Source organism: Cydia splendana, chromosome 21 (genome assembly GCF_910591565.1).
Source record: "Cydia splendana chromosome 21, ilCydSple1.2, whole genome shotgun sequence".
Taxonomy (NCBI): Eukaryota; Metazoa; Arthropoda; class Insecta; order Lepidoptera; family Tortricidae; genus Cydia; species Cydia splendana.
Window position 1 is genome coordinate 2,618,565 of NC_085980.1, and position 25,914 is coordinate 2,644,478.

A 25,914-nucleotide genomic window follows, 5' to 3' on the forward strand; every position below is an offset into this window, starting at 1 on the left:
CTACCGCGAAACAACAAAATCTAAATTTCGTTGTCTAACTTCTCTATCACTCTTGCATATCCGAGCGATAAAGAGGCAGATAACTAAATGTCGATTTTCGCGTTTCCCGGTAGGCCCTTGTTAACAAACCGCCTTGATGCATCAATGTCATATTTTATTGTCTGTGAAAACTTGTAAAAAAACAGTTTAAGGCACAGTATGTATAAGTTAGTCTATGGTTTACTAGAGGAGCTAGTATAGTGCTGCACTCTGGCGGCAGAACATTGCAGTAATTGGAGCCACGCCGTTTTGTCGACTAAATAGTGTTTAGTTTTAAGTTTATAAAATACATATGTATGTTAGTCTGTAAGGTATTTGTAAATGGGCCTTATTGCCTGAATTCAATTTCTAAACAAATAAATAAATAAAAAATAAATACCCCCCTATTCAATTGAAAACTATATTTAGCATGATATCCGCAGTGATTAAAGTGTATAGATTGACCCTGCAGAAATTAATAAATTAATTCATGACAGATGAGCCAAATGCATGTGTAAGTACCTATAAGTAGGTGTTATATTCGTCTATGTCAACTAACCACTAGGGGTTCAGAACCATTCATTCGTGTAAATCATTCGAGAGCGTGACGTGCGTTCGCGTTTGCGTTATGACTATTTCTGTATGGGATTTTGAACAGCACGGCAAGCGAGACGTTTTTGAAACTCAAAATCCGATACAAAATGACACTTAACGCAAAAACGTACGTCACGTCACGCTATTGAATGAAATTTACATTAGACAGTAGTTTGAATTCACATTTTTTAACTGTCGCTCTGTTCCTTTTCTTTACTCCTGTAAGTTTCGCTACTCCCATGTAGTTAGCAGTTTCATATGCACTACAAGCTAAACGACTCTTTTAGAATAGACAAAGACACCGCTATACAAAGCCGTAAGTGCTTCCTTTTTCCCCAATAAACAGAAGCCCTTCTGGCGAGAAACAATTGCCGATGCAATAATTGTAAAACTAGCAAAGAATCTTGAATCGAATTTGAACCTAAACGTAGTAGAAATACGGTGGTAAATTCGGTGTAGTGTTGAAGACAGTCAGAAGTGTAGTTTTGATAAGTGGAGTACCTAATAAAGGCTGAGGCCAGATGGGACGGGATTAAGTTCATAGGAATGAACGAAATGAAATTGAACCATAAATAAGGACTATTCATTTAAGGTCCCTTTGGGTTTTGGAGATTGAAATGAATGGTATTCGATCCAATGATACCCTGAGATCTTGACTAGGTCATCTGATCTTGTCAAGCTCTCTGAGTCAGATTCTATTGATTTAAAAATTTTCCCTTAGTTAGAAAAAATGATTTGCAAACGATCTCCTTCATAAAAATTTTTTCACCACACCAACTCGGAAAGGCTTACTTTGCACTTCAAAACTATGTGAATAAATAGCAAAGTTGCGTTTTATTCACATGTGAGGCAAAGTAATCAAATGCAAATCTTTAGTTGTTTTCTTATATTGGTAGAATTGACTTATAAATGATGATTTTGGATGATAAATATTCAATAACATTCATTTGGATTTGATTTGGTTTGATTTTGTTTGATATTTTACATTTAATATTTGCTTCAGGTTGGTGTGGTGAAAATTATTGTGTTTCACTCTGGGGCAAATTTTGTTTAACCCTCGTGCTTTGATACCCTCGCAACGCTCAAGATTCCATTTTACGAACCACTCGCTACACCCGTTGTTCAATTTTGGAATCTTTCGCTTGCTCGGGTATCAATATTAGCACGAGCGGTTAAACAACAACTTTGCCCCCGAGTGAAACAAATAACTATTGTTTAACTAGTATGGGCTGGTATGGGCTAGCAATGTTAGCATTAGCACATTGTTACTGTGGAAATCTTAATATAACTTAAGAATCCGTTAAGATTCTTACGGTAGATGTTGCTATGCGCCTCCCTGGGCGTGTAAACAAAAGGGAGGAATGGAAAAATTCGCACGCTTCAGGCGGCCTAGCCAAGGTGACAATTGCTTGCGCTTCGCCATCGAATCGCTTTGTGTCTCTCTATCACTCTCCCATATCAGTGTGACAGTGACAGTTGCGTTTCGTTCGCTACGGAGAGCTAGCTATTGGCATGTAGTCTACGGGGCCTGGTAAGCTTTGGTAGCGTAGTTGTTTAAAGCGGTACTCACCAGGAGCCTCTCCGTCATAAGAGAAGTTAGGTACGAGCAGGGTCTGAGCATCGACCACGACCACAGCGTCTGAAGATACACCGTGGACCCCTCGCAGGGCTCCCACTTTGGCCGGTCTGGGGTACTCCAGGTCGCGGGGGATGCGGACGTCACCGAAGTTTACCTGGAAAGACAAAATAGTAGATTGTTAACAAAGGCACTCATTTCTGCCGAAGTAGTTTGGCGCTCGAACGCAGTGATGCTCTAGTGCAGAAACGTATCATTTTCTGCACGCCTTTTAGAACAACAATGACCCTCTTTCAGAGCATGAGAAATTAAAAATATTTATAGGTAGGTATAACGTCCAACAGCTCCTTGGCCTACCTCGGTAATGACCTTGCCTATGACGCTGAGTTTAAATCCCGGTAAGTGCAATTATTTGCAATTCCCAAGTTTTGGATGTGTTGTGTTCTATGTAATTTCATGTACTTTTCTATTTAATTATATGTACCTACTGTCAGCAAAACGATTACTTTATGAGCACCCCTGCATACATATTTGTATGTTTATCGACCTAGTAAAATTGATGCTAAATCTTAGTTTAGGCCTTGGTTGATCTGTTTTATATTGTCCAATAATATTTACCATGGTATAATAATATACTCCGCCTGGTACTCCATTCCCGTCTTTTCTAGGTCACCTAACTGACACGGGCCTACGTCATCATGCGACAGCGCTATATGATAATATGCGATAGCGCTATATATAGCGGCCATGTTGTTGTGACGTAGGCCCGTGTCACTCTGGGAATGGAAGACCATGTTTTATTAGACTATGATATTTACCTAAAATAAATTATTTAATCATAATGCACACGAGTACCTATAGTATGTATCTTTAGGTATTTAAAAAAGAGTACTTAAACAAAATCTACCCTCAAATGGCTTCTTAAGCCAGTTGAGGGTAGATGAAAAAATTACATGATCAAATAATGCAGGTTAAAGTCAGGTCGTTCAGTGACAGATCCAGGTGGTTTTGTATTTGGTTGGTTAATCAATAAATGTTATAACTACCCGAAAATTTACAAATTATTTAAGTACTTTTATTTAAGTACCTAAAGATACAGAGTATAGCTAGACGTACCTTTTATGCGGAAAAAGCAATTTTTGTGGTATTAGAGGTAATATTTATTATACAACATTAACAACTCACAAAATCTTTGGGAAATATATCGTCGTTGCGCTTACCAAATCTTATATGTGCGAGATCTTAATCAAATGAATTAACACCTTATGTATTTTGTTGCTAGGTAACTATTTGTCAATCAAAAATCGAACACATATCAGGTTTGAAAAGCGCAACGACGATATATGAAACTCACTTATACTCAATTTATTTAAGTAGATTGTCTCTTAGTCCCTTTTACGTCAATAAATTGAGTGCCATCCCGTAATTACATTCTGACTTGTAACAATCATGTTTCATGCTTAAAAATTCGTTAACCAAATCCCCAAAAATCGGTCTCAAAATGGATAGGAAAAATCCCCTGCCACTAGAGTGGCATTCTCCCTTTAAAAATTTGTTCTTCATTTGATATTGATTTAACGTTAGCATCATCCACTCACTCGCACCAATATATAAGAGCAAACGAGATGGAACGAAAGTAATGGCGAATACAAAACAGATTTTTAAATTCCGAATGCCGTTCCTACATCTACACCCAGGTGCGCTCAGCTTCGCTAATCTCTGAGACTAATGGCTTATCCGGAAATTTTCCAAACCTCGTATCTTCATTGATCCTTCACTGTAATAGAAACTTTATTGTGAAGGCATTAGGGTTGTTTTTCGTAAACAAGTTTAAGTTAGATGCATTTGTTATAAGGTTGTTGCACAACACAAAGTAAAGCCTCGAGGTATTTGCTTTTCGGGATGTGTGAGCAGGTGTTGGTGTTCTAACTGAAATTTTAACTGATCGTACATGGATCTTAAATCCTTCGAATAAGGATCACAACTGTCTATTTAGTGTGAACGATGCCTCTAATACTATTAGGTATTATTTTGGTTTAAATGTGTTCTGTAATGAACAGTTTATTTGCTGTAAACAATTGTTTTCTAATATAATTCTTAATAGTCTCTGTTGGTCTACCATCAGGCGGGTCGTATGCTTGTTTGCCACCGACGTGATATAAAAAAAAATCTAAATGACACATCCACACTTTGTCATTAAAACGTCTAACTTTACCACGATTTAAACATTAAATTGCTGAGTTCGGTCCATTTCGTGATGCACACTTATTGTTCTCTTCTGTTCTTGCTGTTGTTGTCTGTACATGTTCGTACATGTTTTGTGATCGTCACGAATAAAAATCTTTTATCTTTTTATCTTTATCTTTTAAATTAAAATAAAATAATAATACTATTTTAATTTAATGTTTATAAAATTTTGAATAGATCGTGGATCGTCACCTCCTTCTTCCTCGCGTTGTCTCGGCATTTTGCCACGGCTTATGGGAGCCGGGGTCCGCTTGACAACTAATCCCAAGAATTGAAAAGCACTAGTTTTTACGATAGCGACTGCCATCTGACCTTCCAACCCAGAGGGGAAAGTAGGCTTTATTGGGATTAGTCCGGTTTCCTTACGATGTTTTCCTTCACCGAAAAGCAACTGGTAAATATCAAATGATATTTCATACATAAGTTCCGAAAAACTCATTGGTACGAGCCGGGGTTTGAACCCGCGACTTCTGGATTGAAAGTCGCAGGCTCTTACCGCTAGGCCAGCAGCGCGCAGTGGATCGTCAATTCGTCACCTCCTATAATTCATATTAAAGAAAAAGTGACCATGGCCATGGCCATGACCATGGGCTGTACGGAAGGCCGGATATGAACTCAGCATTTTCCAAATTCACGGCTTCACGGTTTAAATTCAAATATTTACGGCCTTGGTCAAAATCAAATCATTTGCATGCTCCATAATGCTCCATTACACAATAGGCCATAAAAACGGGTTAGAATTTCTAAAAATAATAACTCGTTTTTAGGGTTCTGTACCCAAAGGGTACCCTATTACTAAGACTGCTGTCCGGCCGTCCGTCCGTCCGTCTGTCTCCAGGCTGTATCTCACGAACCGTGATAGCTAGACAGTTGAAATTTTCACAGATCATGTATTTCTGTTGCCGCTATAACAACAAATACTAAAAACAGAATAAAATAAAGTTTTAAGTGGGGCTCCCATACAACAAACATGATTTTTGACCGAAGTTAAGCAACGTCGGGCGGGGTCAGTACTTGGATGGGTGACTGTTTTTTTTTGCCGTTTTGTGCATTATGGTACGGAACCCTTCGTGCGCGAGTCCGACTCGCACTTGCCCAGTTTTTTAATTTTCATGGGTGTAAATAAATGGGCGCTGGTGACCTAGCGGTAATAGAGTGCGACTTGCAATCCGGAGGTCGCGGGTATAGACCGACAAGATATTGTAGAAATTAAAAACTTAAAAAGTGCCAACATCGTAGTGTCGTCCCATTTTCTTAGATTGATTTGAAAGGGACGATACTACAATGTTGCCCCTTTTTAATTTCTACAATTCCTTGTCGGTCTATAACCCCGGCTCGTCCCTAGGTTTTTCGGAACATGTACGAAATATCATTTGATATTTACCAGTTGCTTTTCGGTGAAAGAAACCATCTTAAGGAAACCGAACTAATCCCAATAAGACCTAATTTACCCTCTAGGTTGGAAGGTCAGATGGCAGTCGCTTTCGTAAAAACTAGTGCCCACGTCAATTCCTGGGATGAGTTGCCAAGCGGACCCAAGGCTCCCATGAGCCGTGGCAAAATGCCGGGACAACGTGAGGAAGATGATGATGATGGGTGTAAATAATTTCAAGTTTAAAACTCTTTTCTAAGCTTTCAAACGAGCGTAGTAAATCGGAACTGTCTTGTAGCGGCTCGATTCGGAAAATGAATTAGATTTCTATTAGACTTCAACAAGATACGATACGGCTAATTTAAAGATATTTGTAAGATAGATTTCGACAAGTTATGACTTAGATATCCAAGTCACATCTAGTCGATATCTAATGTAGATCTAGTTGATCTCTAAATCGTCTCAAGATCTTGTAATTATCTCGAAATCCGAATAGGCCTGTAAGAGTCTTTTAAAGATACGTTATGTACTTATCCTGCTCTTTTGTTAATATCTAGTACTTAAATACAAATACAACCTTCTCGTTCTGGCTAGGGAAGTTTGCTTCAGTAATAGATACTTGTCAGAGACATATATAAGTAGATCACGCAATTGAACTTTCCGTCGACATGTTCTGCACTACATTAAATTTCATAATTTTGTGGTTGATTACTATATTAATGTTTTCAGACGATTTACCACAACTCGAGATTTGTACCCAATACTTCCCAATTTAATCTTACTCCTATTAGAAATCGACCACACCACAACCTCGCCAATCGCGCGAGCTCAGTTCAGTGGTAAAAAAGATAATTTTATCTTTTTGCAAAGTACGTTTAGGGACAATACAAGCGAGGATAACGCACGGCCGTGGGCAAAGTCGCATCTGCGAGGCCCTTTTCTTTCACTGAGCCCGAAGGGGCCTCGCGCGAGGCGCCATTGGGGCGGGAAGCCGTGGGCGACGAGCGACGACCCACTTCACCCACGCCTAGCTAAGCCACTGCGCACGGCGTCAGAAAATGGAAACTTTCATAGAATGATATTTTCATTTAGTTTGACAGCTGTCAACTTGTTAGATAACTAAAAACTCCCATACCCGACAGGCTGGCACCACAGTCATGCACAGGGCGACTATATCGGTCTGTTTGTACATGCGTCGCCTACTAAGATATACATATATCTATGCCCACGACAGGCGGCGTAGTTTTCAATTATTCAACTTGCTCGTCCGATAACTGGAGAAACTAATTTTGGCACCATTCACTTTGGATTGCGTCTTATTACTACTACTACTACTATTAATACTACTACTACTACCATTTCTACTACTACTACCATACTACCACACTACTATACTACTATACCACACTATACCAAGCCACAAGTGCCGAGTCGGTCAGTTTGCGAGTTGCTGACACTGTAACATGTGTCGCATCAGCCGTGTCGCCGCCCGCGAGCCTCCCGCGCGCGCGCCCCCCCCCCCCCCGCCTCCTCCAAATCACGTCATCGTGTTTACGCGGATGTCGTCGCCGGTCCGATAGTCGCATCGAACCGGGTTAGTGTACCTGTAAAGGGTACTGAAGAGCGAGCGGTTCCCAAGGAGAAGCTCCCTGTTGCCGGTGTGGATGAGGAGGATTTCACACTGGTATCAAGAAAGAAGAAGGCGCGCACGGCGCCTCGTAAGACTCAGTGTGGTACCGCCGAACCGGCTAACTCTGGCTTGCGGGTTGCTACACCGAGTAAGGCGCTATATGTGTCGCGCCTGCACTACACCGCCACGGCTGCTGAAGTGGTGGAGTACGTACACCAGAAGACCGGTTACTCGCTGAGGGTGTTCCAGCTTCGATCGCGCCACTACGTGCACTTCAACTCTTTTGTGGTGCGCGTGCCGCGACCGCTGCAAGAGACCATCGAGTGCGCCTGCGCCGACTTCTGGCCGAAAGGTGTCGTGTTTCGGAGGTTCCGGGGCAAACTGCCGAATCCGACACAAGAACAGCCGATTCAACGGAGCCACGCCGTTTTGTTGCATAAATAGTGTTTAGTTTTTAAGTTTATAATATATATATATGTATGTTAGTCTGTAAGGTATTTGTAATATGGGCCTTGTTGCCTGATTTAAAATTTTAAATAAATAAATAAATAAATAAATATACTACTATAGGGTACTATTTGCCATTCGTTTTGCATAGGCGCCTAATGTGTAATTGTGTATAGCTTTGTACAGTCACCAACAAGGGTTGTTATGACATTTAGGGTTCTTGCTAAATTAGAAATTATATAGCGTAAGTAAGTATTAAACAACCAATACTATTAGGACCCTAATTGGCGCAACAATCGCGGAGCGTGATGGTACGTTGTATTAGGTACCTATTAGGTACGTTTATCGAAACACTACGTGGTAACGCAATCTCGTTGATTGCGTTACCACGTTTGAGTTTGTTGGAATCGTATGGAATGTTGCAAGAAAAGTACAGTCCAAGTTTTCAATATCGACACGGGAAAATATGTACCTACACAACGTATGGGAGATAAGGTAGTGAACTGAATTGAAATAAATATTTTTCACCTCAGCAGCTCGAACAAGGGTACTTTGCTTCTTAAAAACAGTGAGCAAAATGCGATTTTGCTCACTGAGTGAGACAAAATGACATTCAAGTGACCTTTATAGTCAAATATCATTTCAACATGCGGGGTCTAATCGAATCTTTCGCTTGCACGGGACTCAAAATAAGCACTCGAAGAAATATCAAACTTTGATCTCTTGTTGTACAAATAACTATATATTTTTTTTTTCATATTTTTGGCACTTTACCCGTGTCAATATTACCTACATACCGTGTCGTACATACGACGGTAAAAAATGGCAAAATTGTAATTTATTGTGACTAAAAACTTATAAGAAATATACTTACGGCATATTCATCGCACCACACGGCGAACCATTTAACATCCTTCAATGTGAGGTTATCTGGCAGTGCCAGTGCCACCCCCTCCCCCCTGTATTTCCGCAGGGGGTTGGTGCTGCCGCGATCGTCGCGGAGTCGTGTCGCTCCCGTCGCGGACGGGGCGCCGCTGGTGCCTACGTAGAAATAGGCAGCTGGAACAATGAGAAATAACTGTTAATATCGTTCATCATCAGCAGTAGGCATGAGGAAAACACGCCATCTTGCACCCTAAAATACTTCCAAATAGAAATATTTATCTAAATAATGTTTCCTTTCGTAGGTAACTAGTCTATTTGTTTTACTTTTTTTGTTTTTTTTTTGTTGTTGTTTTAATTGTTCTATCTTTGTTAAATTATTAGAGAATGGTAATTACTTTTGACGCGTAATCTCGCTATTTTTGATACTGAACTGACTGTACCAAGTAAATTTAATTTATTAGCAAGGGACGCAGCCATGCGGTAGAATGAGACAGCAATATCACTTGCTCCCTCTAACGCATAATTGCGTCCCCCGGAATGGCCGGCGATGGCCCATTGTGTACAGGGGCCTTTAGAACTCCTAGGTACAGTCAGCAGCAGAACTGAAGTTGCTAAGCGGGCTAGGTGTTCAAAATTATCTTGACGCGACTTTATTGTTAAGAGAATAAGAGCGTGTCAATGTAATTTTGACCACCTCGCCCGCTTAGCAACTTCTGCTGCTGACTGTACCCGTGGATAAATTACTTATATTAAAAATGTAAACTTGCGTTTTATTAATTGAATGCACATTTTTCAGAGAGGCGATTATTCACCAAATGTCACGAATGAGATGTAAAATAATTCAGTACGCGGTTGTCAATTTAATGAAGGCATCGAAGCGCAAATATGAATGATATCGGAGCACGCACTCGTTCGAAATTCCGGTGATGATAAATTCAGTGATGCATTGGGGATAAATAGGAAGCGTGTGTGAACCATTGACGTATATCTCAGGACGGGCCTTACGGGTACTAAAAATCTTAAACTAATAACGCATAGACTGATAGTCTCCATACGGCTAACCTGCCAAAAGTGAAGCCGAAACACGATCGATGTGTGCGTGGAACGCTCGTGTTTTACGCTCAGCAAACACACACATATATACAAAATATGTTGCCAGTATTCATTTACTTCTCTCAAAGTAGGGGAATTTTAACAACATCACACTTGGTTATTAATAATTTGGAAGTGTGTAATTCGATTTTGTAGCAAAAGCTTTTTGTTTATTTTGGGATTTGTTGCATTTCTGTACTTTGTGAAATAAGGATTAGATAAATAGCTGATAAGTTTTTACTATTTTTATTTATTTAACAAATGTGCATAAAATAATAAGAATAATTTTAAATAGGACAGAGCATATTCGACTGTGTTTAGTCCGTTTCCAATGTTTCCATATTGCGTCATTCCGATTTAGTCTATTTTATTCCTTCCATCTCGCAGACAGAAGTAGATCAGTCAGAAAAATGAAACGAACATGACACAAAATAAAAATAAGTAAAAAGTAAATACTTACCTAAATAATTAACTTAATTATAATTTTCTATAATTATACAATGACATTTAATGGAGCGTATTTATTTTAGAATGTAGACGTCATGTCCCATTTGGAGGAAAAAATATTCACTACACTGGCAACATTTAGAAGAAATGGCGGCTGACGAAAATTTGGATTTTTGTATTTACGATTATGTAAAAATATCACATTAAACTCGATACTTACGCGTGAAATGTAATATCAAGCGGTTTGTTTTTATTATGTGTTGTGACACCCATTCACTGTACAAACAACCATCTTTCCTGTAGTTTTTGATTTTTAAACGGGAGGTGTACGCAGACCGATTTGACTTTGAGTACTGCGAGGGCCGTTCGAATACGATGATGCGAGTGTGACGTGACGTCGCACTTGAAATGGCTTCACTGGGGGTGTACGAACTAGGAATCTATGCCTTATAAATCTATGCTAAAAATGATACTAGTTCAGCAGTATCACTCACGAAATTCGAGCCAATAGGGATGATGACACATGTTGAATTTTATAACAAAATCTAGTAAAATAGATAGCAATAAGCAATTTATCACAATAATTTGGATGTTAAAATAATATATGGAAATAATACAAAAATACAGGACCTGAAAGTTCCAAAATTTTAGTTTTTATTTAACTTCCTAAAGGAAGTAAGTAAGGATACCATACATTTTATCGATTCCTTACATTTTATCCAAAAAATGTTTGTATATCAACTATATACATAACCGCAATATTTCACCGACAAAAACGCAATTTTCTTGTTTTGTCCATACTTCAAGATGGACTCTCAGTCAAGGTCACGTTCACTTATCGTTTTGTTAGGGGCAGAGCATATATCATGATTTATGTTGTACAAGTTCTATACTTTCTATTGGAACTTATTTCGTTTGTCAGACAAATCGGTGAAATTTGAAGAAAATAATTTTTTTTCAAAAATTTATTAAAAATAGCCTTGACCGGATTTCTTTAGGCAACCCTATTTTTTAATGTTCAGGAACATATTTTCTTTCATATTTTCATAGTTTCATCCGTCAGACAGATTGGTGAAGGTCGACCATAGAAACGGGATCGTGGGATCTTAGACCATTTAGACTGAGTGCGAATTGTGAGTGACACGGTTTGGTTTGTGTTACTCTTAAAGGCATTCATTACATAGGCATCGTCTTGCTTAATCATGCTTGTATGGACGGGTCAGCTTCCAACATAATATCCCTTTGTATTGATAGGTACCAGGAACACCAACTAAACTAACAATGACAGCCTCACAACACCAAACAATTTAGCGCTAACACCGTTTAGCAACCTAAGCTGGCACGAACGACGGATTAGCCCATATTGATACTTAAATTACTATACGTGAACCTTATTTCTAAGACGTTAAGGTCTACCAATGGTCAGACATTTACGTCTCTGTTAATTCCATTATTAACTGACAAGAATTAAACCCTATTGCAACGTAATAAGATACAAGTTATGTCAGTCTTTGGACTTATTGGTACAATACGCTCACGACACAGCCTAAATGCAATGACATAAACGCTTCTGATCTGGTGCTGCCATTCAATTAAATTCGCTGTCCTGTATAATTCTACTGCTCTGTGGTAGTATAACAGTGCATTTGAAAGCTAAGTTGAACTTATTGCTGGACAATAATGTGTATAATTGAATGGGTTTTCAAGGTTTATACGATTTGGGAAATACGGCAGGATTATCCTGTAGTTCCAATATGTCATCCGTCTATATGGCTTCCTTCTCTTCTCCCACATCAATAGTATTATTAAAACATCAAATCTTGTAAACCTCAATTTTTCCCAAGGTATTATTTATTAATATTAATTTATAACAAGCAGAAACGTCTGTGAACGATGCTATTAAGCTTAGAATAAATTTAAAAGTGGAAAAATTACTGAGTTCAAGTCTCACCCAAGACAGTAATTTTTCCACTTTTAAATTTATTATTTATTAGTTGCCGGAACTATACTGACATACCGAATGCTACATTATCCTACGGTAACACAAGTACCGGTTAGAACACATGTGAATGCCAGTGACCTCACACAGCTGACCAGTTTCGGTAACCCGTTTACTGATGACTTTCGCTGTCGACCAGTTGGGGGCTACTTTCTTTTGCCTTCCGGACGATGCGTATACCTACCGACTACATCTACCATAAATATTATTAATTTCGTGTGTTGCGTAACTTTCGTTTGCCACAAAAAGAATGCAACACGAATGTTTTGGCAGATCGGGATCTAGAATAACTAAAAGAGCCTGAATGGAGCTCGAAAATGATCCCACAGGAATATTGTGCCGCGAACGACTCAATTCTTTCGCGTTGTCTGGAAGAGATCGCTTCTTAGAGATAAGACCGCCTGTTGTTTCCTAACTTTTAACTGTATTTCATTTTCTGTGTATATTTAACTGTACCACGCAGCACAATAAATTCTTACTATACTGTGCGTGTTGACCTAATGCCGCGCAAGAGGTTTGACATAATATACATATATTTATGTGAAAATTATCAAAACTTTTATTGACCAATCACAACTTTATTAATAGCGGAAAATATTGTATTTGGTAATGTTCAAAGCTGTGGGCAGGGTAGGTACGTTTATGGAAAACGAATGACTTTCAGTGATTATGTATCAGATAAGTATCAGTCATGTGGATAGTTATTCGAAGTCTAAAATATACTAAGAGCTGCGTCTATACATACTTCATCGCTTTACTCAACTTATTTACTTAACAATTTGGTAATAGTCTATTCATTACAACTATAGGTATTTAATTAAGAAGTAGATCTTTAATAAATACAGTCTGTTTCTAGACAGAAAGCTATTTAAATTCGATCTTAAAACTATTTATTGAAAGTACTTAAATTACTGCGAGTCTAAGTCTAGTCTAGAACAAATAAGCCTCTTAAAGTAGTATACTTTGAAATAGTTTCTTAATTTGATCTTTGTAGACCAGCATTTCCCAAACTATGCGTCAGGACCCATTGGTGGGTCGCGAGCGAATATTAAGTGGGCCCTGAAACATAAGACTATTCTAGACTAGATCGGGCTATCTGAGCGTTACGAATAATATTTTTCACCACACCAGCTCGAAAAGGCTTACTTTGCGCTTCAAAAACTGATAGCAAAGTTGCATTTTATTCACATGTGAGGCAAAGTAATCGAATGCAAATTTTGAGTTGTTATCTTATGTTTGCTGGTAGAATTGACTTTTAAATGATGATTTTGGATGATCAATATTTAATAACAATCATTAGGATTTGATTTGGTTTGATTTCGTTTGATATTTTACATTTAATATTTGCTTCGGGCTGGTGTGGTGAAATTTTGTGTTTCACTCGGGGGCAAATTTTGTACAAAGCACGAGGGTCAACCTCGTGCTTTAAAACCCTCGCAACGCTCAAGATTCCATTTTTCGAACAACTCGCTACGCTCGTGGTTCAATTTTGGAATATTTCGCTTGCTCGGGTATCATATTAGCACGAGCGGTTAAACAACAACTTTGCCCCCTTGTAAAACAAATAACTATTATGCCGCCTTTTCATAACGGCCAAGAAGTGGGCCCCAATTTGGCAGTTTTTGTTAGACGAGTCGAAGCCCAGTCAACTTTGGGAACCACTGTTCTAGACAAATAGTTGAAAATTTTATATAAAGGAGACAAAAACACATTGACCCGAAATGTAAATGAAACAAAAGATATTTTCAAATCACCTATTCGGAAAAGGGGTTTATCTTCCCTGCTAGCAGGGATCAAAGTGGCACTTTTCTTCCCTGCTAGGAGGGATCAAAGTAACACTTTTCTGTTCTAGCACACTATTTTGAAATTTTTTTGCACTTTATTTTTTTAGCTTAAATAATCTGTTTAAGCATCAGATTGTGTCAACACTAACATTTTTTTATTTTCCTCATAGTTGATGTGAAAAGCAGCATTCGAAGCATGATTTTTGGATGATTTTAGAGGGGGGGGGGGGGTCAAAAATCGTCAAGAAACGATGACGTAATTTATGGACAGCCCCTTGGGCGTTAACACTTGAATCCCTCATTACGCTCAGGATTCAATGTACGCCCGGAAATATATCATTTTGATCCCTTGTAACACAATAGTACATTGTGCAACATGGGGCGTTAGTTGAATATTGCAAACGAGAGTAAGTTAAATCGCGACGGCTTGCCGGAGCGATTTATAGACTCGAGTTTGCAATATTATTACGCCACGAGTTACACACAATTTTTTTCATCACACTTGCGATACAAAAATTAAGTATAAAGACAAAAAACTGTTAATTATGGGACTAGAAACTTCATAACTCCCTAGGGAGAACGCTTTTTCTATAACTCCCGCTAAACCTGCGTGCAATTCCACATTTACTGAGCGAGTGTGATGAAAACTACTATTGTTATACAAGGGAGCAAATTTGGTGGGGTGATTTTTTATTGTAGTTTAGGTTTAGGGATGTTTTATTTTTATTAATTTAGGATACTTACTATAATTTAGTTACTTTTAGTTTATACGTAATTAAATTTCTATGTTATGTTATAGGTTTGCACATAGTTTTAATATCGTTTGGATGTGAATGCACGTTCGAATTGGCCTGTATTATCTAACTCGGTTGCTTTCTTCAAGACAATGCAAATTTACAAATAACCATTCAGCGCGCCGTAATTTATCAAAATATTTTTCTTAGCTGGTTTTCAGCTATTATATATGATCTTCTATATGTATGTATATGACAGGGAGCACATAAATTAAAGATACTCCATGAACGGCACAGCTAACACGATAGAATTAATAAAATATTAATTATAGGAATGTAGTGAGGTTGACCGCGATACTTTCCAATTCAAATCTGACTGACGGTTCCACTCAGGATGCCATCTCATTTCGGGCTGTCCTCAGAATCAGCCAGGAACCAATCCATTAAAGAAGCTGTTCGGGTCATTCAAATAAAAGTCACTGTCTCTCAGCCAAACACACTCAAGCATAGACTACAGTAGAACCCGCTTAAGACGATTCTGAGGGGACCTAGCAAAAAAAGCGTCTTAAACGGGAAATCGTATTAAACGTGAAAAACTAACTAGTATTATTTCATGCACAAACGCCGCAGCGAATGATATCTAAGTGTAGGTAGGTATAAATTCATACGCGGTTATTAATCTAGGAACACTGGCGTATTAAGCGGGACGCGAGTCGTATTAACCGTGAAAAAATGTATGAAAACAGGCCTAAAGTTGCACAGGGACCGGCGCAAAATGGCGTATTATGCGAAAAATCGTATTAAACGTGATCGTATTAAGCGAGTTCTACTGTATTTCAATGCTTGACATTCCATCGAACGCAGCCGTCATACATTCATTAAATAGACGAAACGGTCTGCGACATATAAAACAGTTTCGATAGTAAAGATATTGACAGATAACACAAAGCAAAACGTTGAAGTTATAAACTTATAAAAGATAGGAACTTTTCTTTAAATGTTAGAGCTCCTTTAGAAATTCATTAAAATAGAGTTAGACCAAGAAAAGTCTGCAGCGATTTTGATAGCCGAAGCACTGCAAGTGTTATTTTAAACGTCATACTTCTGTGAAATTATGACGTATAAATAACACTTGCACTGCGTGGGCTATCAAAATCGCCGCAGACTTTTCTTGGTCTAACTCTATAAATAATTATAGGACAATTTTAGACAGATCCACCTAGTCCATAACCCAGGATAAGACAACAAATATTTGTGATGAACACACAAATAAATGCCCTTACCAGGATTCGAACCCGTGACCTCCTGCTTTGTAGGCAGGGTCACTACCGACTAGGCTAGGAGGCCGAGTTAGAAATGAGATTAAAAGTTGTTCGCAGAAATCGCGAAGCGTCTGGTTGACGTCACTGGTGACCGAAGAGCACAACGCATTAAGGGGCCCACTGATTAACAGTCCGCCGGACGGTATCGGCCTGTCAGTTAGAACAAAATGTTGACAGTTCCGAACAACTGACAGGCCGATACCGTCCGGCGGACTGTTAATCAGTGGGCCCCTTTAGCATTGCGATACAGCGAGGAAATGCGGCCAGCATCCTTGGTACAAATGCTTCAAGCGCCTGTTTTAGATTTAAGCTACATAGTTAGTCATTAATTTCGTTTAGTAGTACCACTGTCTGTATAATATGTTGTATGTAAATAAATGATATTACGATTGAAAGTTTTATACCGACTGTATTAGAGTATATTTTTATAGCTACCCCCACACCAAATCCCTCTCGCGACATGTGCCGATATAATTTATTTCCGGCGCCGCCATTTTGTTTGGCTGACCCACTTCCGGTTTTTAAGGCAACTTCAATTTGTTACCGGATTATAAAGTTGGGTTGGGTTTGTTTGGGACTCTCTGTGAATAAGTGTTACTCAATTATAGAGTTATGTTAGCTTGACTAACATTATATAACTTAATAATACCTATTGTACAAACTTGTGGTTTGATAACTTTATAATAAGAAGAAACGAGGAAGAAATTATATCCATTGACATTGTCGTGTTATTATCAATACATATATAGGTAGTTTTATTCTTAAAAAATATAAATTATTTATGAATTGCATTGACTTTAATTTTCATGATACTTTACATGATGCTATCTAAATTTATGTAAAACGTCTGAATAATATTTTAATGCAATAACAAATCTTATTGATTTTAGTTTCCCTTAATTTTAATTTAAAATATCTTCTTACTAGTTCTTACGTCTACACTTTAGTAGATCTGAGGGTCAGTAAGATTCAGTCTGGAATTTTTTAGAACGTTTAGATGGTTTTTTTTTAATGGCGTAGCCATAGGGGTCCAAGGTACAACTCATAAACCCACTAGTTTAAAAAATGTTTTTGCAAGGAGTGCATAGGCACATTCCTTTCGGCAAGTCGGCCAAGCACGAACCGCCGAAGCGTGGCGAAGTAACGGCGATGTACCGTTTGCGGATCTCGGCCTAGTCGCTATATCATTGTGTGTAAGTACGTGTAATTGATCACATTATTTATAATCCGTGTGAATTATTTAATACGTCTAATGTTTTAAAACTTCGAGTTAATTGACAGCTTAATAACTAGCATAAATTTTTGGTTGCTGAGTCAATACGCGGACGGATGTCCAAACAATTCGACGGACATGGTGAAACTATAATAGTCTTTCGGTAGTTCGGTAACTTCGGTGTTAATTATAATGCTATTACACCGACAATTTTCTATCGGTTAACCTGCTTGGTAACAGGTATTTAAGTTATATATATTCGGTATATTGGTAACTTTAAGAACCATATTGATAGGTGCATTAATACAGCGACATACGGAATTACGTAGGTATATATTTCATGCGTTGCGTTTTTGTCATAGTTGTGTTTTAAACGGTTAATCAACATTTTTGTGTAGGAATATGGCTTATCATTTACCCTGTATGTAACATTGCAATATTGTAGACCTATAAAGCGTAGTAAGATCAATATGGAAAAGACCATCTGTAAGGTAAAGTCATCTACAAGATCTTTCGCCGCTTCAAACTCTTGCGTTTGTGCGCATACTCCACTCATATAGTACATTGTGTATTAAGGGCGGGAAATAAGAAATTACGAACGAGTGTCAATTTTAAGCCCGACGCGAAGCGAGGGCTTAAAATGTTCACGAGTTCGGAATTTCTTTACCGCCCGTGGCACACACAATGTTTTTCATCACACTTGTAAGGAAAAAAAGGAGAATTAATAAAAACAAACTTCTGTATAAAACACTTTTCCGCCCTAGGGCGGAAAAAATCTTTTCCGCCCGCAAGCCCTACGTGTAAATAAGTGTTTTTCATCACACTTGCTCGGAAAAGATTTTTTCCGCCCTAGGGCGAAAAATTCAATTTCCCGCCCGCAAGCCCTACGTGTAAATACATCTTTTCCGAGCAAGTGTGATGAAAAGTATATTTATATGGTCGTTAGAGCAGAATGCACGAAGCACTGCTTTTCTGAATGTAATTGAGTGACATACATAATAGGTACAAATAAGAAAACTCGTGCCCTATATGTCAGTTTTTGCAACAAAATTGTATATTACAATATGTAGGTACTAAGAAAACCATATCTACCTCATTTTACGTGTGTGTGCATATGCTCAGTGACCTCAAACGTACGTTGTACCAGTTCAGGGCGGGTTATGTCACGCGTATGATTTAAGCTCGCCATTAAGGCTTGCAGTGTGCACACTTGCACAGCCTTCGGAGCTTAGTCACGATTTGAGGCTTGATAGCGCTATTCAATGATTTACTAGAATTTAACTGTGTTTCTAGAGGATACGGGAGCTGAGATTTAAAATATTTTAGGTAAATATATCCGTCTCGCTAACGGAAGCGGCTCCTAAAACTAGTGCGATAAGAACAAGGCGAAAAATCCTGCGTAAAAATCTCAAAAAACGAGGATTCGTACTCGACTGTTTCCTCCTCCAAATGTAACGAAACCTTGAGATCTGAATGATAATGAAATTATATGTGTCGGACTGTTTTGTCGTTGTAGGCTAATTGATGTCAATTTTGAAAACCATGCTTCTCTTTGCGGCCACGAATTAGGCCGTTTTTGCAAATATATGAAGTATGTACACTAGCGCCTTAGAAAATAAATATATCAAAAAAAGCATAACAGTTCGACACAGATATTTAATAACAATATCTGTGTTGAATAAAACATTACTCTAGCTTCAAAACCACGGAGGAAACAGTCGAGTACGTTTGTATGGAGAAATGACCACTCCTGTTGCCTCTTAAAATAAGCTTTTTGCTAATTAAAATAATCCAGTTACTTTTTGACCTGTAGACATTGTGAATGCTCAATGACCCCGGCATTTTTTTATCGAACTTGCTTACCAAATTTTAAGAGACTCGGTTGAGTTCAGTTTTTCGTTTTTACTATTCAACGTAGGTAGTAAATCTTTCACCCTCAGGGGCCCAATAAATTATTTCACGCCCTTGGAAGTATCTTATGACAAAATAACGACTTTTAGAGCCACCCCACTAGGGAATGCAAATCGGTTATTTTCGGTTATTTTTTGTATGGAAATTATCGGTTATTAACCGAAACCGCGGTTATTTCCATACAAAAAATAACCGATTTGCATTCCCTACACCCCACACTAGCGTCTCCCGAGCGTTGGCGTCTAGTCAACTCTATGACTCCTGCTCGACGCAACGACGCAACTGCACAGCGACGCTTTTTCCATGGCGCTGACTAGACGCCGGCGCTCAAAAGATGCCAGTATGCGGTAGCCCTTACGGGACCAACCCCTATATTACAAATAAATACCCGTTCTATAAAATCCAACTAAGCTAATTACATCACGATCTCCCAAGAAGTAATATAAAAGTACTTTTATTCAAACTTAGTACAATGTAGAGCAACGTAGCTAAATCTACTTTCATACTATTTTGCACTTAATTCCAAGAAGTTTTGAACTAAAATGGCATGCACATGGACGTAGACTTAGTTAATTCTAGTTCATGCATTCAGAAACTGTTGAAAGTCCAGTGAAGCAGACAATATAATTGAGTATCTACTCCAAGTTTTAATCAAGTAAACTCCAGTAGCTAAGGCATCTGTCCTACCGCGGACGAGGAAGCGCAAGCCATCTAGTACGTTGTCGTTCAAAAAGAAATTAGGTCGGTACACAATCTCTTGAAAAGAAAAGAGTCATCACAGTTAATTGATATTCATAAAAATCAAAAAGTTCAGGTCGACCATCCAGTGGCGCCTACATTAGGGGAATTGTGTTTTCTAATAAACCAATTAATTTATGAATTAATCAGTATTATTACTATTGTTATCCTGATTCCCCAACTTTTGAACTTTGTCACATAGTTTTATTTTGCTTAATTTTGCTTTATCAACTAAACGGCAACTAAGGGTTTTAGAATTGTCTACATGGCCTGTGTATCTAATAAAAGGGCATTCCAGAATGTATTTATGTATGTTTCCGTTAAGGGTTATAGGATGACTCACGCTAGACCGGGCCAGGGCCGGGCCGGAGCTTCCGGTGCTTCGTTTTCTATGGAAAGCACCAAGTGAATCACGTGATCACCGATCAGCCGTCATAGAAAATAACATGTCGGACGCTTCGGCCCGGGCACAGCCCGGTCTAGCGTGAGTCAACCTTAACTGAGCACATTGGGCAGGCCGAGGATAAGAAAAATTCGCTGTAGATGACGGATGGTCAACTGGCGGAATTGGTAGCGCGTTGGACCGGCAATCCCAAGATGTGGGTTAATCCCACGTTGGTCACAGTCCAATTTCTCATTGTGACAGACATCTGTATATGCAATTTTATTAGTATAAGAGCTAACATAAAGAAATCGCTTAGCCACACCCTTTCGGGTACTAATGTGCCGTTGGAAAGATTCTGCTAAATTTCCACATGGCGAAACTTCGCAAAATTCTTATAGGTATATATCGAAAGTTTCCATTGCTAAAATGAAATGTTTCCTGTGAAATTCTCCGAGAACTTTTCCAGCTTTTTGGAAAGTTTTCACTAATCAACGACAGTGTGACAGCTGTCTTAGGAAAAACTCCAGAAAAGAACACGTTTCCCTCTAATTCACTCAACCACTAAGTGGTATAAAAAAGCACCGCTATTTGCATGCACCGAGCATTAAGACCATGCATTGTGCACCATACAGCTTGTAGACCGAGTTCCCACGGTAAAAATCCAACTTTATCGAACATTGCATTTACTGTTACGCGAAATAGGTTGCAATTACCTGTATTGACTAATTTCGTTCCCATGCGATTGCACACAATGACTAAATTGAATTGCAAACTTACTGTTTCTACATTACTCGTAAATTTATGTTTAATTTGGCCATTGCAGTATATTGATGGACTTAAGTATTAAATTATTTCAAGAAACTTCTTTATGTTTATTTAACCACTGTAACTGTTACTACATGCAAACATTTACGATTGTTATCATTGCATAATCGTTGTTTACTACCGTTATACTGTCTATTCAATAGACTCTATTGTATTAGCATTTAATTGTAAATATACGTTCAGCCGTTTATAGTACGCAAATTAGAATTTGTATATTTAAGCAACAGTACCTATAGCATAGTCTATTTTTTTAAGTAAGAACGGTCGAATCTTTTCATTAAAATTTAATTCAGATTACGTCTGGGTTTGCAGTATCAAAATAGGTTTGAAAATTTGTTTCTTAATTAAGTATAAATCGTTATTGTTGAAATTTTGTTTGTAGTTTGTATGTTGAATTTTTAAACGTTGAAATGAAAATAATCACACGGAATTTTTTTCGATATTATAAAAAAAATAATTTGATAGACGTTGTACATTTTTACTTTTAGTCCCAAACAGGCGCGAATCCAGGATTTCATATAGAGAAGGGATGGGACAGTTTTCTATCAGCCTAGCTTCGCATAGGGCTCGATATTTAAGGGTCTCAGGTTGTTTTCATACAGAAAAGATGCAAGAAAGCAGAGCTTGGAATTGACCAAGTGAATTGAATTAGCGAAATATGAGCAAGGCAGAAGGACCAGCTGCGAAAGAGGAAAGCTTGGATTTGGATCCACGCCCAAGTGTAATTAAGGGAGAAGATCAACTTTGCCGTAAGGCAGAAGGCCTCGTATAAGACCTCACGCCGAACTGCAAAAGAGTGGCTTGAAATCGAATCTATGCATGTAATCACGACTCTTCTACTGCTCGCTCTTTGGCTTCACTCGAAAGCGCTACTTGATAGGATGCTTTTAGTTTTCGGCTTTCACGGGGCCCCTGAGACCTAACTGCCAAAGTGTTATCACTTTGACAGTTAGGTTTCAGGATCGCGGCTAAGGAGCAACTCGCCTTGGCCGACAAATCTGCCGTGCAAGAGAGCAAAACTCGCTATAAAATCGGTAAACTATGTCGAAAAAATCGGCTGGCCGCAAGCCCGAAAGCAAGATTTTTTCCATGACTTTAAAGGCCTCCGCGTAAGGTCAAATTGAATACCTACGTTGGAGATGTTCATACGTACCCTCACTCTCTTACTTTTAGTATGGAAATCAGTCACATCATTCTATCACGAAAATTGACAGTGCTGCAGCAATAACGTTGCAACAGAGTAATGCTTCTACAGTTGCCACCCGAATATCACCTTTATCATATCTTAGAATGTTATTAAAAACGCGAGCGAAGCGAGCGACATCTTACACAGATCAAACCTAGCCCCAAACTAAGCAAAGCTTGTACTATGGGTACTAGGCGACGATATACATACTTGTATAGATAAATACATACTTATATACATAGAAAACAACCATGACTCAGGAACAAATATTAGTGTTCATCACACAAATAAATGCCCTTACTGGGATTCGAACCCAGGACCATCGGCTTAGCAGACAGGGTCACTATCCACTAGACCAGACCGGTCGTCAGTTTTATATAATTGTTCGATATAAAAACGCAATTTGATAGACAATTGTACTTTTTTAGTTTTAGTATATATCATTTTATCACGAAAATTGACAGTGCTGCAGCAGTAACGTTGCAACAGAGTACTCGTAATGCTGCTACAGTCGCCACCCGAATATCACCTTTATCATATCTTAAAATGTTATTGAAAACGCGAGCGAAGCGAGCGCGAAAATTTTTCGATATAAAAAACGCAATTTGATAGACAGTTGTACATTTTTACTTTTAGTCCCAACCAGGCGCGAAACAGTTTGCCCCTCCTTCCTAAGTAGCGCCATAACATTCAGGGGCAAACTTAAGTCAATCAAGTGTTGTGGCTACCGACTAGGGGTTGAATTTTTATAGCCTATAACCTGGCCAGGGATTTTCTCGACAGATTAGTAAAGTTTTCATCAAAATCCGATCAGCCGTTTTCACGTGATGCGCGTTCAAATAAACAGACGAACAGATAAACAGACAAACAGACAAAAATTCTAATAACTGTTGGAACGTGTTCTGTTATCGATTCTAAGTATCCCCAGCCAAATTCTTTTCGAATATCTTCCATGTACAGACTTTCAACCCTCTTCAGCTTTATTATATGTATAGATAGTTTTGCCTTAATGAGAATGCCTCCATCCAGAGAAAAAAAGGAAACGCTCATTTTTACAAGATTTATTTATATTTAGCTTTTATTTAGTTTCTCCTGTCCCGTTGTCTGTCTGTAATCAAATCTTGCAAATTTAATATGACCCACTTTACGGTTTCCGATTGAGCTGAAATTTTGCACGCATACCGTAAAACGGGGTGAAAAGACACGATTTTCAACTTCAAGGACGATTTTCGCCAATAATCCAAATGATAAAAGTAAAAATTTTGATATCATTTTTTGAGTCTTGGTTAGTTCTTCAATTTTGCATTTGTGAAATAAATTTTTACCAACCCAATTCAGAGAAAATCAAAGAAAACTACCTGTTTTCTCCATATCCTTAAAACGGGGTCGATAGACACAAGAAAGGGGTGAATAGAAATATTAAGTTTTAGTTGTCATAGGCATCGAATTTCGTCATTATTATGTTGATACTCTATTGGCAAATGATATATATATTTGTTAAACAGCTATTTGACACAAATTTATTTTTTTTGTCTTTTAACCCCCAAGGCGTGTCTTTACACCCCTTTGTTGTATCTAATCACCCCCTATGGCGTAACTATTAACCCCTATGCGTGTCCATTGACCCCTTTATCACGTAAAATTGCTTGTTATTAGTTTTTTGCAAAAAAAATGCTTCATTTTAGACAAATTAGTGATATTATTTATTATTTAGGTACTACAGATACTATATTACCAGGTTAGCTAACTTTTACTTAGTCAATGTCAAAACATTTGCCGCTAGAACAAAGTTCAGACAGTAGGCTTCATTTCTTACCTCGGCGAGACCTTACTTTAGAGTCAAAAAAATCTAACTTTTAAACAGTTTGATTAAGTTCTTTTGGTGGCAATGTAGAGAATAAATAGTCTTCTATATATATACACCTTCCAAAAAATCTCATTTTAGAGATGTACGTTTTTAAATAAAACAACTTGAAAGAAAATGTTCAAAATTTCTCTATTCACCCCGCGATTTCTGTTGACCCCGTTTTACGGTATGTAAATTGGATGACAATGCAATATTGTGGTACCATTGAACTGATCTAATGATAGAGACAGGAGGTGGCCATAGGAACTCTGTGATATCCTAAAACAACGCAACCCAATTGTGTTTCGGTTTGTTTGAATTGTCTCGATGACGTACGAGTTGCCAGTTGAAAAATAAAGGACAGTCAGCGATGAAAGCTCGTATCAAAAAGGAATTTTTTGAGAAAAGCTTATTTACGTATTTGATGAAGTATGATTTATTTTCTCGGACCATGGGATACTCGACCCGCTAGGCGAGTTGCCACTGGCATCGAGCACTTTTCTCTGCTCGAGTGAGCTGCGTCTTCATTACACTTAACCGTGGAAACATACCGCAGTTGGACTCGAACGGGCCCGCAGCGTATTCTAAATGATAGGTACGGATACATGATCGCATTTTTATCACCTGTCATATCATGCGTCACTTTTGCACTTTCTTGCTTGCTGGAACGTGATAGGCATGGTGAAAGATGATAAAAAGGCGACCATCTTAGTCCTACTGGCTTGCATAATGTTGGTATTTTTTCCGGGAATATTATTACTATTTTCCTAATTACTTTCCCTAAGCAAGGGATCATAGAATTTATACTCGACATGCATTGATGAAAATTGAAAACGTTGCAAGCGCCATGAAAATGTGTGTTTGTTGTAAATTTAAGAATGAATATCCAATATGATGCTCAGAATTGTGTTGATTTAAGCTTAGAAGGTGTATCCTGGCAACAATAATAGAGTTATTTAAATTGTGAATTGTGATAAAAAAACTAATAAAACATAAATTAAAAATACATTCAGTATACGCGATATAATCCGTTTCAATAGTTTTATTTCAAAAATTAAAGATTCAGGTTTGTAATAATTTTGATGAGTGGGTAAGGTTACCTTTAATTATTTTATAATTTTAACGATGGGCCCATAGTATATAAAATATTATTCTTCTTACTTTCTATAAAACAAACAGTGATTATTCCCATAACGCAAAGCTGTGTGTTTCCACCTATAGCATCCGCGCTTAACATAATCCACCAAACTATTCAGGTCATTACAGCTACGACACTCCAAATACAACTTAATTACAACCACATAAAGCTCACATTAACCGCAATATTTAGCCACATTACAAGCAATTTTTAACTACTGCCCAATTAAAGGAAATGAGACTTTATGGCTACGAATTTAGAGGTTTTATCGGATGTATTATGTTATTACTAAGGGACATTGTTTCGGCTCGACCTACTTGCAGCGAAGTATTTTGTGAATGGGTAAAGGTCGCGATTATAGAGCATTGGAGGCTTGAAGTAAGTACCAGCCTATATTGTTAATAGTTGGTAGCCCTTATTTGTACATACATAAGATCCACTGGTGGTCTATTATCGCATTTTTCGCATCGCCATCGTAATAGAAACCCTATATATAGAGCGTGCGCGCGTCGACGGCGTATACGT

At 38.2% G+C, this 25,914-nt stretch overlaps 1 protein-coding gene across 1 annotated transcript in view; it reads right to left on the bottom strand.

Moving 5' to 3' along the window:
• The window catches only part of LOC134801172 (protein Skeletor, isoforms D/E-like), a 99,670-nt gene that overhangs the window by 44,131 nt on the left and 29,625 nt on the right, over positions 1-25,914 (bottom strand). The window contains exons 3-4 of the mRNA XM_063773719.1: positions 8,759-8,943; positions 2,183-2,345 (exon numbers count right to left, since the gene is read on the bottom strand). Of these exons, the coding sequence (XP_063629789.1) occupies positions 2,183-2,345; positions 8,759-8,943 (348 nt within the window). The remainder of the gene's footprint in view (positions 1-2,182; positions 2,346-8,758; positions 8,944-25,914) is intronic.